Below are 20,454 nucleotides of genomic sequence, written 5' to 3' on the forward strand. Positions count from 1 at the left end.
AGATGTTGATTTGTCCCTTGTGCTTAATGCGTCTCTGGTTTGTTCAGAACCGTCTTCTTCTCTGTGTTAATTATGTAGTAGATGTTCAGCTGGTTGTGCGCCGAACTTTAGCTTGACCGAGTCCCTTGCAGACCGTCAATGTTACACAAGGATGATGACATATAAGTAACTTCCACTTCCAGATGCACAAACGGGAAACCTGGATCAGCAGGACGGGTCAGTAACTCCCAGCATTCATGGATGAAATAAACAAAATCCCGCTCTTGTATTTTCTTTATTACACCAATTCACAAGTAGTTCGCCGGGGAACTTTATGTGGAGTTATTATGCGAGTTTTTATGTGGTCACAGGACTACGGGGCCGTGTCTTTCATTGGGTTGTGCAGCTTGTTAAATGTTTACTGATCCATTGTTTCCAGGAGGGATACCATCTGTGAGCTGCTGGACGTGGTACCGATGTTGGGACGTTCAACAGTAAAGGAGGTGAGTGCCGCGCCGCGCCGCACGTCTGGACATGAAGGGTCCTCCTGCAGGTCAGCAGCAGGAGTGGCAGCTCCTTCTTGACGGCCTTTGTCTCATATCGGTGATTCCACTAACTGCCTCACATGTGGCAGCCATCAGCTCTCCTACACAATCTTCCCTTTTGCATTTTCATTGGAAGGAGTTCAATAAAGGAGCTCAAAACGAACACACAGGCAGACACAACTCGCCGTTTACGGCCGCTGTTGGCAATCAGTCGGCCCGAGAGGCGGTTGGGCAATTATCTCCACAGGATGGCAGTTTCCTCTGTGTGTGCGTTGTCTTTTTTTTTTTTTTTTCTCTCTCTCTCTCTCTCTCTCTCTCAGAGAAAACAAGGTGTTTTATAGAGCTTTGGCTTTAATTGGTGGAAATTGGAAAAAGTGAGTGTTGGTGTTTCAGAGCTTCTCTTTGTTTCGGATGAAAAGAGCCGTTGTAATAACAGTCTGAGCGGCGTTTTAAGTGACTCGGCTTTGTTTCGCCATGCAACTGGAGAAGTTTGATTACATTTCATTTACGGCGTCGCTGCCGTCGCACCTGGGGAAGGCGGCTGGAAACGGAGAGTGATGCAGACACGGACTGTCATTCAACACGCTGCACCAATATTGCTCCCCTACCTGTGTTTCAGCTTTATTGCGTTTCCTCATACAATTAGATTTAGCTTCTAGCTGTTTTTGTGTTGTTGTTTTTTTTTGTTTTTTTTCTTAACCAAGCTGATGATATTGAGTGTTCAAGTATCTGGAAAACCCCTGTAAGGGAAACCAGCAAACAAATCAATATTATGTCTGAGGAGTGGTGCATACATAATTAGACTCCTTCCCTGTTCCAGCTCAAAGAGCCACTTCTGCTATCGCTTCTATTTGCAACTGACATCAAATCTGAAGCCACTAACATTTTGACTGTTTACCATATTTGCACTATTGTTGCTGGCGAGCAGTGGAACCACAGGCGGCTAATCCTGTACGACGGTGCATCTGATGAAAACCACTGCTGGGGCCTCAATGAACTGGTGTTAGGTGCTTATATTATTGGACCACACGATGCATTGGTGTTATAGGTCGCATCGGTCAAAAATGAGGAGAAAAAATAGACTTTCAGTCAAATGCATTCGTGATGATAATTTTACTGACGTGTGTTGTAGATGTAGTGACATCTAGTGGGCCCAGGTGGAATCTTTTGGGATATTTTGATATGCAAGTCCTTTCTGAATATGTCACAGGTCTGGGAAATACAGTGAACAACATTATTATTTTTTTCCAAAAGGCTAATTTCAACATTAAGATTCCCCCCCAAAAAAGAAAAGATTGAAAAAAATGCTGTTGGAGCTGTTTTTGTGTGGTTTATTTCTTTTTTCAAACCAAGCTGGTGATATTGAGTGTTCAAATAACTGGAAAACCAGCACACAAATCACTATCACTTTTTGTTTTTTTCTTAAGGAAATTATTCAGCATCTTTTGAGTCACCCAGTCACACTTGCCCGACTCACTCATTGTCTTTACACTTTTTTTGGCAACAGCAATTTTGTCGATGGTTTAAGCGACACATTTTGCAGGCGTTAATGTCACGTACCTCTGCTTCCCTACAGTAGGGCACAGTGGCAATGTTAGTTTGTACTACGAAGGTTTTATAGGAGCACGTTATTAGCCCACCATTCAACCTCCAAACTGAAAGGCCAGGGGACCACTCTTTATCTTGTCTCTACCTTTTCTTTCCTGTTTGTCATGGGCGGCCCTGCCGACAAGCTCCAGGGGTCTGAAAGACACACAAACTATCCCACCATGATGGGGTGGTGATCCCATCTGAATAGGAAATTAACCTGGGCTCATCACGTCAGCAACATGACGTCAGTCGTCTAACCGGGTTAGAGGAAGCCCATAAAGAATAATCTCTTTGAGGAACCACAGCTTTAAGGTCATCCAGCGAGGGAAACGGATCTTTTATTGCATCATATTATACTGCAGTGCTTTCACTTTCAGGAATACCTGTGTTTCAAGGGTCTTTGAAACAAATTGACCACCTGCTGGATTTTATTAGCTGCCGTGGTGAGCCGTGCGCTCAGTCCAAGTCCACGGTCGCTGGTTTGAAGCTCGACTGATGCCCCTTGTTGGGGAGGCTATTTTAAAAGCTGCCTATTTATCACGAACAATACACCAACTAAGTGGATGAGCAGAAATTCCAGTCACAGTGCACCATCTTTTTTCATGTCAACTCTTTCAACACATTGAAAGGTAAAAATTTTGATGAAATACCATTGAAGTCTTGAAGTTCAAGCAATCCCAGAGGATTACAAGACCCTGGCACCTATTTCACTTCAAGCACAACCAAAGTCGGCTCATTTTATAGTCATTGTGTTGCAGTGTGGCTGCTAAGAAGTGACTAAATGAACTGTATAATGCCATCGGCAGAAGGCACACAGAATTATGCAGTCTTTATAGTATAGGGAAAGTGTGTGAAACTCGTAAAAAACCGGTGAGGAAACTCATCAGGCTGAGGCTGTGGAGAAGCACTGCAAGTACTGTGAGAGTGCTTTGAATCTACAGATTGGACCAGCTTCAGTACAGCAGTTATAAAACTCACTGGCAAAATTCTGGTACAGAAGCCTGTTTTGTGACTTAAAAATCCACTAATTGTAACATTATAGCAGTAAAAGTGGAACAATGATATGTCAGTGACACTTTAGAAGCTCCAGGGCTTCTCGCTGATACAGCTACTATGATTTAGCCCCTCCTATATAAACTTGCATAACTCTGAAGGAAAGAAAAAAAACTATAATTGGCTGACTTTTTGAGTTTGCCACTTCAAAGCATCTTTGAAATTGAAATGTTACAATTCTTTTTCTTTTTTTTTAATCTTTTACATTCATTCTGAGGAAGCAGTGGTAGAGAAGAAGGACCACGACGTGGAACAAAGGTCAATACAATTGAATCAGGGACGTTGCACTTTCAGTACATGGCACGCATCAAAATCCCAACGCCGACAAGACATTCAGTCACTCCCGAACGCGCTCCAGTCTAATTTGAATCACTCCACACTTCGCTGCTCCTTTTGTCAGCAGGGTTTCTAAGCAGACCCGCTGTGTCGCTCTTCTTATGTGTCGTCTTTCAGGAGTGTGCGAACTGCCAGGCAAAGGAAGACACTGTGTACGATGTTCCCGGTTTGTGCAGGAATAAATAAGAGCAAGGCAGCAGGAAGCCCGTATTATATTTTTGAACTGCATTAACAAGAATCTTGTGATTTGTGTCTCATTGCTGTAGTTATGATTCATCATGTCATGATGCACCAAGTCCTGGACTAACCCAATGTGAATGGCCCCTGATAGTTCGGAAAATCCACGATACAACCACAATCAGAGGCACTATTACTGCACACGGCTGATTGATGACTTGCAAAAGGCTCTGAGGACTCTGCAATAAACCGCTGTGAACCCTGCAGACAGTAGAAATCAGTCATAAAGCAATTAATAATACATATTCGATAAGTGCAAACACCCTCAGTGACCTGCCGTCAATGTTCATTATTGATGCCTTTTAGTGGACTCGAGGATATCGACACTTCCAGTATGCAGAGTGCTGCATGTTCACAAGCAAGAGGCCTATTGAGCCACTGTGAGAACGTTTAAAGAAGCTCGGATGCATTTAGTGTGTTGGTAAAGATAAGGGAAAAATAGCAGAAGCAGAAATGAAACTGGTCCCAAAGACTTCTATCTGAGCACTTTCTCGCAGGTGTGTACTTAAATTGATAAGCGTACCGGTAAGAAGTAAAGGTAAACAACTTAACTAGCATCTTGTAATTTGATTAAAACAATATTGGAGTCTGGAACCTGCAGGATGACTTTCAATCGGCTGGGAGAGAAGAAACTGAGATCTGTTTGGTTCATCGTTCAATTTGCGGAGTACTTAGAAACTGAGATCTGGCTGGAAAAACACAAACAGGTTTGGATGGAATCTTTCTGTCACGTCTGTGTTGTGGAGCAGTTCCAGTCATCCGTCACAGCAGTAACCCAACAGCCCTCCTGCAGAGAGACGGGCCTGATGTGCCTCTTTTACCTCAAGAACTCCAGGCTTTAGTCAGTTCCAGCAGGACCATCGATCCACAGTCATCTAACACAGACAATGATACAGTTTTTGAAGGTATTACCACTAAATACAAAAATCAATGTCGAGCTGAAGTATGTGACCTGAGAATCAGTAAAATCAAACTGGAGCAAACAGTCTGGATTATACAATATTTCACTGACAAGCACTGGATTTATGTTCAGCATCCAGTGTTGAGATGGATTTACAACAGATGAGATGCGGAGCTGATCTCGGTTTTGATGTTTCATCCTGCAAATGAAGCTAAGAGGAGACCAGCTAATGTGAATTTACAAGTTACTTCTATTGGTTTCCAAGGCTGTGACAATTCTAAAGCAGAGTGGAAGATGTCACATTCTGTAGCAAATTGAGAACTTAAAACTGCTTTTACAATGTGTAGGCTCAACTGTTTTCCTAGAAGTCTCATTATTTTGATACTGATATTTGATATTGCATTTTCCAAGTTTCCACCGAGACAGTTTTTTCCCCCCCCGAGATATTTCCACCTTTGGAACTGTTTGCAAAAGTTTTTTTGGGGGGGTGAGTCTGAGGAACGTTGTTGCGTAAATGGACACCCAAAACAATTTTTAAATTTTTTTTATTTTACTTTAAAACACTGTTGTGTAAATAGAGAACAACTGAACCACAGCCTTCCCAATTCCTAATATTTATGAAAATAAATATCAATTTAGAAATAATATTTCACACGTACACACATTTACAGGAAATCAAAGGTCTCAAATTAACTCAAGAAGCATATTTTCTGAACTGTGGAAACAACAGCAGCCCAGGGAAAACCTCTGTAAGCTCAATGAAAACATACAAACTTTACACAGGAATCAAACAGCAGTTTTCTTATGCTGCATTTACACATGGGTACGATGTGTTACAAATATAATTTTCCCGTAATTTGCGGCACATTACTAACTATTCTTAATGTGACGTTTGGATGTGTTATGTCACATAAAGAATTTTAGGAATGTGACACAAATGATGTGTAAACGATATTTGTAATGGATTGGGCCTATGTCTAAATGCAGCAGTACAGTGAGATGACATTTCTAACCACTACGCCAATGATATCTACATTTTAGAGAATGATTTTGATTGTTTAAAGAAAAATGTGTGAACACAGCTTGCTTTGGACCAAAGTGATATTACACCCAGAGGGACGGTGCAGACAAAATTACGCGGTTATGATTAATACATTCTTAGTATTTCTGCCACAGTGTGAAATAAATGTTGACAGTAATGTGACCACAGAGAGTATCACTTAAATCTGCAGCGCGGCTTCACTGCCAAAACTGTGACCTGCTGTTAAACTCACCATAAAGCTCAGTTATATTTGTCTAAAAGTCACTCGATCCTACTTATCCGGCAACAAACAGCAGATCTACTCACCAGCTACTGAACACAGTATTTAACAGCCAGAAAGCCAGGTATTGCCTTCCAGAAGACCCTGAATAATTAATTAGTATTGAGTCAGAAAGTGAGGTCAAACAAATGAAAAATGTTTTTTTTTCTTGTACGCTGAAAGCCTAATTGGCTTCAACAGGTTCCCATCTGCTGAGAAGGTGATGGATATTGTGTTTATGTTGCGCTCACATCTTGTTTCCGAGCTTCTAAATAACTAATGTAATTAATTAAAAAGGGTGTAACTTTTGATTTATTCAATCTTGTAGGAGAGGAGGTAGTAGAAGTGTCCAGATTCTGTTTGTTTGGACGCATCAAGCTCTCATTTTTATCCACTAAGTTTATTTTAACGACACAACGCGAATTTTCTGTTTTTATATTTACACCTGAACTTTCTGTTCTGTTCAGTACTTGATGACATTCACAAAAACATGTCAAGTGTTGGTTTTAGGGAAGGTAAAAAATAAACTGGCAAAGCCAAATATGAGCATGTCATGACAGGAGGGTACAAGAGAAACACATTTTCCAGGTATGAGTGCTTAGAACAGAAAAAAAACAGGTTGCATAATATGTTTTTTTTTATTTTTTGATGGTTTCGGTAATCTCAGGTAAACAATAAATTCTATAAAATAGTATAAAGCATGGAAAATATGCCACGTGCTTGTTCCTTTTTAACACCCTGGGCAGCTCTCCAGTCCATCGCGGGGCAAACACACCGAGACAGACGACCACACACTCTCACATTCACACCTGGGGGCAATTTAGCGCCACCAATTAAACTCACATCCATGTTTGTGGACTGTGGGAGGAAACCAGAGTACCCGCAGGAAATGGAGAACATGCAAACTCCACACTGCGGAGTGTAATGAATCTGGAATGTTAATAAAAGAAATCTCATGGGAAATGTTTATTCACGTCCAACTATGTGAAAGCTGAAGGCAGCGACTACAACGGGACTAAAGAGGTTCTGTAGTGGAACCAACTGAGCCTTGGCTGTTATTCACTGTGTTCGAATATTCTCCTTTCGGTCCACTGGACTTTATATGCATGTCATGAAACCTTCCCTCACACGCTAGTGGTTTAAGATTTATCAATTATTACCTAGATTTAGTTTTAGTGGGTTTTCTCTCACAGTCCAAATGTGTAAAGTAATTGGTGAGTCTAAGGACTCGTTCACACTGCGGGGAAATTCAGATTTTTTTATTCACAAGTAGCCCATATCCAACCAGTTTTGTGGCCGTGTGAAAACTCCAATTCCAATTTTTTTCACACCAGACCCAGGCCTCGACCGTATGTGGTACCGATTCAGATATTTTTCTACATGCGACTGCTTCGTCGTCCACGTGTGACTGACGTCACGAATCAGCCCCGGCTCCGCCAAAATGGTAAAAGTTGTTTAAAACTGCGCTCTCTTTTTATCTCATTCTCCCTTTTCTTCCCTTTAGATTTTTCTTGAAAATAAATCTACATGGGCTGACCAGCGTTGCCAGATATGGCGGTATCCCCCAGTTGGGGAGCCAAACTCTCTTACCTTTTAACTTTGTTTATTTTGTGCATTTGTGTGTTTATGGCATATTCAGTATTCCACATATAATACTTTAATGGTTCTAACATGATTTTTACACAGGCTGAGATTTGGGCTGGTTTTTATTCAGGTGTGTGGTTTTTATGCTGTTTGGGCTGGAAACAGTGAGTCACATCTGGCAACCCTGGTGCTGACCTGCGTGCCATGCGTAAATATCGTGCTCGGCGTGACTTCACATTGTCTTCTGCGCTCTGGGCACATGACAGTTCACATGGCAGGTCGCGTTTGAAATGATCACGCGAAAAAGATTGGAATTGAGCATCAAGACCTGCGGCCTGAATGTAGCCTAAATAATGATTGCCTGCATGAGGGATTGTCTCTCCGAGCTACCTTCTTCTTTCTTCTCCAGTTTGTACCCCGCTAATGTCCCCAACGTCTGCTGGGCTGAGTTACAGTCCTGCCATCCTGTATATCTAATCAGAATGAAGCTCATCGTGTAGCTGACCACTCAGCTGATGACCAAGTTAAAATATCCAAACATGTCACTGATAAGTGCCTCAGTCGTTGATCTGGAACAATATTTCATCCTATCTGTGGCTGCCAAATGTAAAAACTGCACGAGCATCAGGAGGAGAAAGCTGTCTATGTGATGAAATGAAGCCATTTCCAAGCCGAGAAAAGTTATTACAGCTTTTGCATTCAAGCACATCAAAACCTTTCTGTGCCTTATGGAAGAAGACAGGCTTAACAAAGCAATCAAAGGCATTACATCAGGTTTTACTGGATCTAACAAACTGCAGCCACTTTTTCATGTCCTGCCTCTATTTATGTACCAGTTGCCGCCACATCTTCGACATCTCCTACATGAAGCAGACACGAGGAGGAAAGCGTTCGCTCTCTCACACAAACTGACAGTGGACTTTGACGTGTGTTGAGCACGCTTCCCATGATCAGTCATATTCACACACATGCACACCCACACACTGATGTGAATGGACATCGGGATTCGACTTGGTGGGGGAGACGCAGCCCATCTGTACCTCAGTTAGATGTGGAGTCTGAACACTTCATCTAATTTCGGCAGGTATTTTCTGCTTGAGGGATGCCTGAGCTCCTCTCTCTGACTTGTAGTTCCACACTGAGTGGTACTCTCTTTAAGTCCTCGCAGACGTCTGCTCAAAGCCCGTCGCCACACTGATCTATGACCTGGACACGAGCTTGGCAAATGAAAAAGTCTTGAGTGTATCAGCGAATTCAATAGAGACAGTGTTGTGGCTGTGTCACAAGGTGAGAGGCAGGTGTGTGTTTCTGCTCAGTCTCACTTTTGTTGAAGTATTAAATGTTTTTGACACCTTCTCCAGACCTTTTGAGCACGGATTCATTTTATCCTAGGACTGCAATCATTGCAGAATGTACTTTTTTGCATGTAGAAATGGCATCAAATTCTATATCACACAACATGTCAAGTGAAAATGCATTGTTTTTGCATTTAAACGACAATGTTTTGACAACAATGCCACTAAAACATCAGAAATGCTGAAAACGATGTCGTTTGAATTTAAGGTCCACAAGTGGCTGCTGTTGGTTATTCTGTAATAAAACCACACAGACACAGACACAGAGAACAATACTTTATAAACATTAAAAATGGAGATTACACGGACAGACAACGAAGTGGGATTGTTGTTATGGGAGACTCTCAACCATGAATCTACTAAGAATATCGACTGGGAGTCATGACCCTCTGGAGGCCACCATTGTTGTTATTGTCCATCCACTCACGCATGTGCAGTAGCAGTTTCTATCGTCCACACCGAGACGGAGCAAGAGCGTTTTCCAGAAAAATGCATTTTCCCTAATTTCCACAGTCTGCGTTGAAGCATTTTCGAAAAGTTCCACCTTGGGAGCCATTTAAAAAAAAAAAGTTGCGTTTTCATTGGCTCCGATCACCGTTGTTGGGGTAAACAGACCTCCAAAACACAACGAAAGTTTTCTATTTTGACACTGAGTTAAAGCCTCAGACTTTCCTTACTGGCAAAATGGATTTGAAAGACACACATTCCACCCTGAAGGACGTTGACTGTTGTTCTATTTCCTGCTATGTTTTATTCTCCATCGTTGCTCTGTTCATACCCTCTCCCCATACTTGGGCTGACTGAGCCTCAAAAACACACCGGCTACTATAACTGCATGTGGAAATCATGAGGGTAACACTAAACACAAGGAATTGTGTAAAAACAGAGTTTGGTAAGGGAGTCAGCGGTCAGGCCGAGGGAACAAATGGAAGTCGGTGAAAGAGAACTCCTGGTCAGACAGACGTAAGTGAAAATAGACAGACGACCACAGCAGTAAACAGCAAAGAAGTTGGAAAGGTAGTCACCAGTAAGCTGCCTCAGAAACTTGATAAACATTGTCTAGATCAGCTTTGCTTGTTTGTCTTGGCCAAAGACCACAACAATGGAGACTCTCAGGACCATAAATTTTAACTTGGCGATAAAGGATAAAACCCACGTGACAACACGTTTGGTGGGGAGAAACAGAGCCGCTCAGGAAGAAGGGCGTCTTCATTTGTTTGTGGAAACCTTCAAATTGACTCTTTCACTCAGTAACTTCATTTTTAGGTCTTTTTTTTTTTTTTTAAATCAGAGGGCCTTGAAATTGGAATTGCCCTGGCAAAGCAGTGCTACAGGTTTATTCTTGTCTTGTGGTTGTTTGAGTTCCTCATGGCATGTCTTTTCATGCTTGTGTTGATTCGGGTCACTCAGCCGCAGTTCCTCCCTCTTCATGTGTATTCACCAGTCTCACTTCAAATCATTTCAAATGCGTGTTCCTCTATTTTGCATCTTCACCTTGCTTTTGAGACTTCTGAACTTCATATATCTTGAAGAATCTATAAATTAAAGATTTCCTGGAAGACTGACCCCCTATGTAGTGGCCATCTTTACAGTCAAGTAAAGCTCGGAGAAGAAGGGACTGGACTTTGAGTTTATTGGGTAACGATTCGACTCCACGACTTGTTTGCGTGAAATGTTGTATTACGCGTGAGCTGTTACCCACATGCCAACTGATCTCAGTCTTGAATCTTAGCCAGAACTTAATAACAGATTTGCACATTTAGTATCCTGATTGCATCGGACACACAACAAATAATGTAAATTGAACATTTAAATGTATTGCACCAATTGATTAAGTGTGATTAATTGAGATTTGAAACACCTCCAATTTCATTGGTAAATCTGAGCACAAATTCTATAAATCTTTGTAAAGTAGGGAAAATTGACTTGGACTCATCGGGATGAATAGTAGTCTGAGCTTTGGACCAATAGGATGAGGCCAAATGGGACATTTACTTTAAAATACCTGTCTTCGTCATATACTCTATTTCCATTGTTTATTCTTTTAATGCTTGTGGTTTGATTTAACTTTAAAGCTTGTATTGAAACTTTATTTGCAAGAAAAACAAGCGTTATTTCATAATTACCACTGAGACGTTAATGTTAAAACAGGTTAAAGGTTGCATTTATTCCACTAGAGGGCAGCGTTAGCTTTCCCACCCCTGCAGGATTGTCTAGTTTATTATTATTTTCTTTCTTTTTTTTTTCTCCACACCTATGAATCCATGAACGTCTGATACACAAACTGATCTGATCGTACATGTCACAGAACTGATGTGACAGTGAGACACTAACGAGAGCTGAATCTGAAGTGTCAGAATTCATTATCATAATAAGATCATTATCTCTCGGTGTGGTCCGCTGTGTGTCCAAAGGTTTGCGCTTTTGCAGTCTGCATTTCTGTCATGCAAACATACCAACGGATAAATACACAGTGCAGTGCATATAGACAGTCCCACGGCAAACACAACCGTAATGGATTTTGTAATGGTGTATTCATCGTGCATGCGAGTACTTCTATCTTCAAATAAGGATGATTGGCAGGTGAGGCTGTTTAATGTTTGCACTGCATTGCATGTGTGTACGTGTTTGTTTTCAAATGAAACAAACAGCATTTTATCCCCCCCCCCCCCCCCCTGCATTGAAAGCAGGGAGAGGCACATCAGCCCGAGGCCGGACAAGGTGGTCCCACTGCCTGCGACTACACATGGACTCAATCTGACAGCATCACACAAAGACCCACACAATCGGCTTTTCCTTATTAGGCTTTGCAACGAGCACTCGCAACACTAATGCACACAAACACACGCTCCCTCTCCTGCCACAGGCCCTTCAGGCAGATTTTGTACTTGTGTCACATCAGTTAATATACATTCTTCAGATCTCGCGACATACTTGACTCCCCGTTGATTCGCTTCCCCTCTGATCTTACTTACGCATGTTGAAGGCAACCTTTACTATCTCCGTGCATGTGCTCTGTGTTCCTCAGCTGTGTAATTTCTTCTGCATTAGGGTGTGTGGCTGTAGCGCAACTCTCATCATGATCAATAATTCAGTATAACAAGTAATGTATACATACAGTCTGTTGATCGTGAAAATTAATGTGAAGTGCAATCAGCGCAAACAACATGTGAGTAATGCAGTTTTCTTTTTTTTAATTTTATGTTTGGCACATTCATTAAAGGTACAGGGTTTAAGACTGAATGCTGTTAAGTTACACGGTCGAAAAGGCTCTGGTCACTCTTTACAAAGTGTAAGAAAAACTCTGCAGTGGTGATGAAAAAGTAAGTGAACACAAGCTCCAGAGCCAATCAGGTCGTTCACAATGTTTGATTTTTCCACTTTCAGGAAACATCCCTCTCTCTTTCTCTGAATGTGGCACCACAGCCGCGGCAGTTGCCTTTTATTCACTGACACGCTGGACTGCAAGCTGGCAAGCCGCACTTTGCACTTTAAGGCCAATTGTCTTGAATCATTCGGACAAGCTCTATCAACCTTGGAGTCAGTTTCAAATCAAATTGACCTCAGGTCTGCAACAGACGCGTTCGCTGTTGGTAAGTGGTTGGGGAGGTCTCTGCAGGCGAGCATGGATGAGCGATTGGTCTGTCCGGTTGTCAGCTCGCTGGTCAACGGACATTTAATCTGGTAAAAGTGTAAAAGACAGAGCTCAGTGAAGACTATTGAGCCGTCTGTGAGTCCCCTTTCTTCTTCCACAGTCCTGCACACACAAACAGAAGCGGCGACGTGAGCAGGCGGGGCAAATACTCCGAGACCGAGACTCAGGTTTTATAAACTCCTCAGCTTCTTTCAAATGAGAGGGATCCTTGTAATGACTTGGACAAAAATTTGTCATTTGTTTAAATTGTCAGCACCGAAGACTCAGATTTTACTACTTGACGGTTTGCATGATCACCTTACTCATGCGATTAATGCAGTGTTTGGGTTAAAATAGAATTATGGGGTAATTGTCGACAATAAATGTATATTGCAGCAGACTGTGTACTCAGGACCATCTTCTGACCCATGTGCAGAAGAAATATTTACTACTGTGCACATGCACAGAAGATTCTTTTCAGAAAAATTTCCATGGAGGCACTTTATGTTCGTGTTATGGTGTCATCATCTCCTCTTTTATTATCACCTCTAGTTTTTCTTTCAGTTTCATTGTGTGATGTCTTCTCACATTCAAGTCATATTAGTATGTTGTGTTTGAAAACAGTGAGCAGAGGTGCTGTTAGCCACGATGACATCGTACTTGTGGAGCAGCCTTTGCTCCCTTTTAAGCACCATGGGAATAACTCCTTTAGAGTAGTATGATCTCGTGTAGCAACTGCAATGAGAGACTCTGTCCGAGCTGCGTCAGCCCCTCCCAATGCAGACTGCCGCCACGCAAACACTCTGGGAGCAGCTAATCTGGCCGCTTGTGGCCGACTGCAGCAGAAGCTGTACGAGTGTGGTAAGTGTTTCTACTGTGAATGTAATGGTGCATTAAATTAGAGGCCTGTATAGTGAATTTGAATACAGGTGCTTAAAGGGGTCACATTATACAGCTTTTCAGCACTTTCACATGGTCTTGTTGGTCCAAAGATTTTGTGTTCAAAGTTTATTGCCCCAAATGCAGCTTTTTCCTTGATTTTTCCTCCATTTGAATATTGGATCATAGGAGCTGCATTCAGAATCTGTGGTGTCTGTGTGAGCTGGACTGGCTCCGCCCACACATGGCCATCTTGGGAAGAGGAGGAAGTACTTCCTCTCATGGTGCCATGTGCCAGAGCAGAGCTGCCTAATTGTGGGAGGAGTCAAAAGGAGGGCCTACCTTGATTGATACCTTGATATGTGGACAGTTTGTTTGAATGTTTCTGCCACCATCACCACCAGCTACAGGTCCGACCAGTTTTCCTCTTTAAAGTGGTCTGACGACTCCATATAGCTGTCTGATAGAAATAAATCAGCAGTGAACGAGAGAGACAAAGAGATTTCACCTTCCAAACCTGATGTATGGACAACAGAGACTCTCCACCCTCTCGGCCTCCTGGCTGTGCATGGATGACGCAGGATGTTCAGTGTGCTTCAATCTAAAGTTTATTCAGTTTCCTGTGTGTTAATATTCAGGTGGTTTTCAGAACACCATATTGTCAAATGCAAACTGTTGGTTGGTATACGTTCTTGAAGTTGTCAGCTAATGTGACAAAAGTATTTCAGTGCTGATGGTGAAGCAGAGGAAGGGGGCTGAGTACAAGCTGGCACACTGTGTTCATGATTGTTGAAGAAATTGTGGACAGGAGCTGGAAGGAATTTACTAGACTCGAGGATGATGCAGAGAGTTCGTAACAGATGAAGTTAAGATAGATCTTTGACAATTCAGAGATGGCAGCACTGCACCAAAGACGTGCTATCCCAATTCTGAGCAGCCAACCTCTGGGGAAGTGTATTCATGAAGAGAACCAAAGCATACGGAATGGATGGAATGTCAATGAGGATGTGTCTGATCTGTGTGTGGATCTTTATGTAAGTTAGGACATGATTCTATAGATGAGATAAAGTTGATTGCCTAGAAACTGTGTGATTCCTGTCAATGTCACAAATGGAGCAAACTGTGTTTCATGTGATGGGTGAAGGAGCTGAAAGTGAAGACGAGGTCGGGCCAATTTGTATGGGATCTCTAAGGAAAAGTGACAATGACTAGTTTTTCTTTTTCATTGAGGAGTGTAGATGATGTGCGATGTCCCATCCTCACCATGTCCGCTAAGGAAGTCTATAGCATCCAAGCACACAATGATCTGCTCTGGACCCATTTTGGAAGCTGAAGCACATGAATGCCACCCTTGCATAGACTTTCCCCAGTCCCTTTTCACCTATTGGTGCTGTAAGCGTACGAGTTTACCAATGTGTGCTGGGATGATGGCGGGCAGTCGGTTCTAATGAGTGAACTGATCTGACTGCATCATTTTGCACAATAATCAGCCAAAAGCTTTTTATTTGTAAGTCATGGGGACGTCGGTTTCCTGCTTACCGTGGCTGCTGCGCTTACATTTTCCACACATGCGGTATCACGCAGGCAATTTCCAAAGTGTGCTGAATTCAGATGTTCGAATCGCATAGATAAAACTGAGACGAACAAATAAAAGGTCTCTGTGAAACAACAGTTTTAATTCATCGTGACGCAGGGCTGTTTACGCTGCCTCCTGCCTGTGGTGAAGGTCCCATTAAGAATGCATTAACCCGGAAAGACCAGAGGCAAGATGCATGTCTGTCTCTGTATATATGTTTATGTGCGTCGTGGTGTAGGGTTGGATTGCACGTGCCTTTAAATTTCACCCATGTGTATTTTCATCGCAAAGCGCTCCATCTCTCCTCTGTGGTAATTGAAAAAAAGACTTGGAGCACAATCATAATAGATGGAAAGAGTCAGAGTGGTAACAACAATATTTACGGGGCATTTTATTTATTTATTTATTTTTTTACTCTCACACTCAATTGCGTTCACTAAGAGGCTTTCCGAGCCAGTTGGACATGGGGTGATTATTATATTTGACATTTTATTTAATTGCCACTTAAATATAATGCTTATCCTTCTGGGGCCATATATTTTCTTTCAAATTTAAGTGTATTAACATATATGGAGAAAGTATTTCACATAATGTCTATGAATGAGACTCTGTTGGCACGTTTTCCTGACTGTTCCTACTGTTTGTGTCGGTCACACTTCGCATGGAGGAAATGAGGTAAATACAAGATAGGTGAGGAAGGAGCTGGAACCTTACACATCCTGTGATAACGAGCTCTGTTGAATTGTGGTTCGTCAAGTCTTTTTCTAACAGATAAAAAAAGGTGTCAGAATTCCGCAAATGTAAATCAACTGCCTGAATAGGTGTGATTATCTGTTCCCAAAGGAAAATCGATTCATTGCAGTCAGAGTTACAAACCTACATAGAACTAGCATTTGAACATAAAAAGATAAAAGTACCAATTAAGTCAAATCGGGCCACTGAACATAGACAACACTGAGATAAAAAATAAAACGGCACTTCCCAGATTAAATGCTTTCATAGACCCTGAGTAACCTTAACCCTAAGTACCCAAAAACGCCACGATTCATTTTCTCGACCTACAAACAGAAATAAATGGCAGAGTGAGCACAAATAGCCTAACTATAAACAATTGCTTCTATTAACACTAAATGAAACCAAAAAGAAACAAAATGCAAGCACTTCCCGACATGAATAAGGTCATTCACCTCTGCAAATGACTGCACTCCCTTTAATTATTTCCACAGTTCACAATTGGGCCACAAAGAGATTAGTTGGCTCTCCTGCCTCACAGGGAGAATATATAGACTAATATTTAGGTTCAGTCTGGTGGGAGCAGTCGGATACAAGGTCGTGGGTTTGAGTTTGGGCTGGGCGTTTGAGTCTAAGCAGTAACCCTACACTGCTCAATGGTATGAATATGATTATGTGTGAGATTGTGTGATTGTCTTTCTCTCTACTTTTGCCCATTGTTAGATGGCTTTGACCAGAATTGGATGGGTGGGTGAAATCTGGTTGGAGACCTCTCCGTGTTGAATATGAATGTTCTCTATGTGGATATTTCGGTTTCTTACAGTCCAAAGCCGTGTGTTTAAGTCATTGCCCACTGGTGTGAATGTGTGTGTGGTTGTCTTTGACTGTTTAATCTGTATAGTCTGCTGGGGTGGAGTCCAGCCCCTCGTAGCCTTGAACTAGATATCGTGTTATGTAGACAAGAATTGGGTTTGAGTTTGATCTGTGTTTCTTAAAGAAAACCCTGTTGGGTTGGACTCGGCATACATGGCTCCCTTTTAAAGCTGGTGTCTCCAAATCATTATCTGTAGCACAATGCCCCTGACGAATGGTCAAACACCCGATCCCTGAACCAGAATGACGATCAGTCTCTATCCATTTAATCCACCATCCTCTATAACTAATACGTTTAAGTTTAAGCACCACATCCTGACGTCTCCACCAGCAGACGAGCTGCGACCTATCCCTTACTTTCACTGCTGTCAGTCAAGGCAGGCTGAGGGACTTTTTTTTTTTTTTTTTTTATAATGCCCCTGAGCCCCTCTTCTTTTTTCATACAAACTTTTAATGAAAAACCTTCATTTTACCTTGAAGACCTTAGACAGCCATATTATCCCATCTTTCAGGCCAATATAATATAAAAGGACAGGAGATGCTGTTGAGGTTGTCATGCATGGATAAACCAATAATAAAAACCCATAATATAAATGAAATGAATCTTGGTCTTTGCTAATATGTATACTGGTTTTTCATTGTTTGTGGGTTGTTTGGCAAGGCAGTGTTATTTCTATAGTATCATTCAGGCACAAGGGAATTGGCAGTGCTTTACAAATAAATAAAAGCAATACATTAAGGCAAGGCAATTTCAAGAATCTTAAGCAAATAGCATTACGACAAACATTAAAATGAAGCAATTAAGAAAGACATGAAACAAAAAATATAGTTATAGTAATAGCTTTATTAAGATAAAGGTAACAAAACCAACACAATCTATTGTGTATTGGAAAGCCTGATCTAATCACAGTGTTTTAGGTGATGCTTTAAAGAGTGTGTCAGCAGGAAGTTTGTTCCACAAGGGAGGAGCCTAGGAACTAAACGCTCCTTCACCTCGAATCTTCTGACTGAGAACACTTAGCATATCTCTTCCTGAGGATCTCGGGGGTGTGGATGTTTCTTATTCTACTAGTAAATCTGAGATGTATTTAGACCCAAGATGCATTTGGGTGAGACTGTATATACAATGCAGTTCATGCATTTGTGTGTTCCTCTTGGCTACATCGTGACAGAATAATGGATTCACTCCGGTGAAAAAGTATAGAAATCAAAATGAATAAAATATGACCCTCCTTTACTATGCCTCATGCACCCTGCACGTGTTTGCCTACCAGGTCAGCAGTAATGGGTCGAGCCACATCACATGCACCAAGGTTGATGGATGATCCTGAAATGGACATCCAAATGAAAATAATTGACAACATTCACAGACGGACCAGAAGAACCAGAAGGTGATATAAATCATGCATGCGCAAATAAATTACACTTAATTATATTCATAGATATTACATGAGAAGTGTTTGAGTTGTTGTTCTCGCAACAACTTTTTCAAGTGAAAGCCAAAAACCTTTGCTGTGTTTTGGGGGTTCATTTACACAACAAGCGGTGCTCAGAGTAACTAAAAACACAACTTTTTGAAAATGCTCTGACTCTGCACATGTGCCCATTCTCATCAGTCATAGTGAATGGTTCTTGTGCTCAAGCGTGGCTCGATGGACAATAACAACAACGGCGGCCTTCAGAGAGTCATGACTCCCCGTCCATATTCTCCTGGGACTTGGTAGTTTTATAGTTGAGGGTCTCCCTAATGGAAATCCAACTTGGTCGTCTGTCCAAATAATGTCCATGTACTTGCTGTTCTTAATGTTTATAGCAAGGTGTTTTCTCTGCACGCTTGCAAATGTAATTTCATTACATGAACAACCAACAGTGCCAACTAATGACCTGGTACGCTAACTACATCGCTTTCAGTGTTTCTGCCATTTTAAAATGTTGCTGCGTAAACGTGAAACTTTTCTGAAACAAAAAATGCAAAAACGATGTTTTCACTTGAAACTCTGCCTTTGTCTGTTTACCGCAAAGTACAACAAACACAATGGTCAAGATTGAGGTGAGGTGACTTTTCTTTGTTTGGGGTAGAACTAGATGAAACCATTTAGTTAGAATGTTTTTTTTTATGATTATGAAACTTTACCATGACATGTTTTCAAAGGTCCTAATTCTATCAGCCAGTTCTAAAGAAGCCCCCGTGGGCTTATGCCAGCCACAAAGGAGGTACATTCAGCCTCAGGATGTTTTGTGAAAAGCTTCCCCTGAGCACGCTACTCTGGTTTGACCAATGACAGCTCTCCCTGGGCCGCGATCAGAATCCATAATGAAACACGCCAAGGAGAGAAGGGTCGGCAGACAGGAAAACAATAACCACAAGAGCAATTACATCTTTCATAACCCTGAGAGACAGGACAGACTTTCAATCGTGCATTGCTAGTGAGACAAGGGGAGACAACTGCTTTGCCAGCCACAATTTTGCAGGTAGTTTTTTTGAAAAATCAACGTTTGTAGTCTTTTCCATACACATTGGATGAATCGTTGATTTAAAAACAGCAGTTTCTGATACCCTCTGATCACGATAATAACGGGTAATTTGCGTTGTGGGTTTTCATTACTTAAGAAATGTTCCCCGTGTTTTGAAAAATAAGCAATATATCAAAAATCAGATGGCATTACAACTGAGCTGACTTCATCATACAAGGGAAAAATCTTCAAACTTCAACAAACAGCTCAAGCCGGGGCATTTAAGGTGACAGAGTTCAGATTTAACATCTCACCAAGTACAATACTGTCTCGCCCTCATTCTCTAATAGACATCACTCAAGCTTAGTCTCAGATATCTTGCTATATGAGTAAACTATGTCCCATTCAAAGAATATAGTGGCTGCTGGTTAATGTGACATCATGTAAACATTGAAGTCTTTCACAATTTGTCCATCACCCAAATTAAATGATTTACAGACAAGTCACCATATCAGTGAATTCAAACAAAACAAGAGGTTTGTGTTTGGCTGGGAGTTACAGTTCATGAAGGGAGAAGCCAGGATGTGGACAGCAAGTCTGGAAACGTAATTCAATTAGTGCCAACAAACAAATTTATTATTTTTTTTTCCATTTGGTCTTTGTTACATTGGTTTTTTTTGCTCTATCCAACAATAACTTAAAATAATAATAATATATCAAACTTATATAGCCCTTTTTTATGCACTCAAGATGCTTTACATAGCAAAAATGAAAATAAAATAAGAGTTTAGGAAAAGCAAGTTTGAACAGGTGGATTCTGACGAGTGATTTGAAGTTAAATCTGTTTATAAGTTGTTTTTTGGAATGCTGCTATTGAACCAACCTTGTTTCCAACATAAGGCAATCGTAAAGTATTTACTTTAGGAGTGGAGTAGATTTTAGATTTTAGGTTGTGAGTCAAAGCTCCAGCTCTGTCACAGTGTACATTTGCTGTCTTTAATTTTTTAAGTCTCACGCTGTCCCTCTTTTCAGGCTCCTGGACTTCCCCTCGCTCCTCCTGTTTGATTACTGTCAGTTGATCACAACTGGAGTTAAGATTAAAAAAAAGCACCACTATTATGCCAGTAGGTGCAATGGTTTCTCATTTCTTCGTCAAGAATGAAGTGGCCAAATTCCTTTTCCTAGTGGTCATGGTAGAACTTATCATTACTCAGTACCATTGAAGTGGACCATTCTGTACTTTGGACTGACCCTGCTGTTCATCTGCAGTTCTGTTTTTAGACCTCATTAAATATTCTCTATTGTAGATTGTGGCAGAAAGAAATGAAGGTTGTGTACTTATTTACCACAACATGACCTCTAACTTAGCCGCTATAGATGAGAAAATATTTTGTTGTCTTTCTAAACGAATTAGATCTATTTGTG

General features: G+C 41.3%; 1 protein-coding gene across 1 annotated transcript in view; it reads left to right on the top strand.

Moving 5' to 3' along the window:
- The window catches only part of gal3st2 (galactose-3-O-sulfotransferase 2), a gene marked incomplete at its 3' end in the record, with an annotated part of 35,842 nt that extends 32,153 nt beyond the window's left edge, over positions 1-3,689 (top strand). The window contains exons 5-6 of the mRNA XM_080459681.1: positions 419-482; positions 3,621-3,689. Of these exons, the coding sequence (XP_080315807.1) occupies positions 419-482; positions 3,621-3,689 (133 nt within the window). The remainder of the gene's footprint in view (positions 1-418; positions 483-3,620) is intronic.
- Positions 3,690-20,454: the final 16,765 nt, after the last annotated feature.

The sequence above is a fragment of the Lipophrys pholis genome, assembly GCF_963383615.2.
Source record: "Lipophrys pholis genome assembly, chromosome: 3".
Classification (NCBI taxonomy): domain Eukaryota; kingdom Metazoa; phylum Chordata; class Actinopteri; order Blenniiformes; family Blenniidae; genus Lipophrys; species Lipophrys pholis.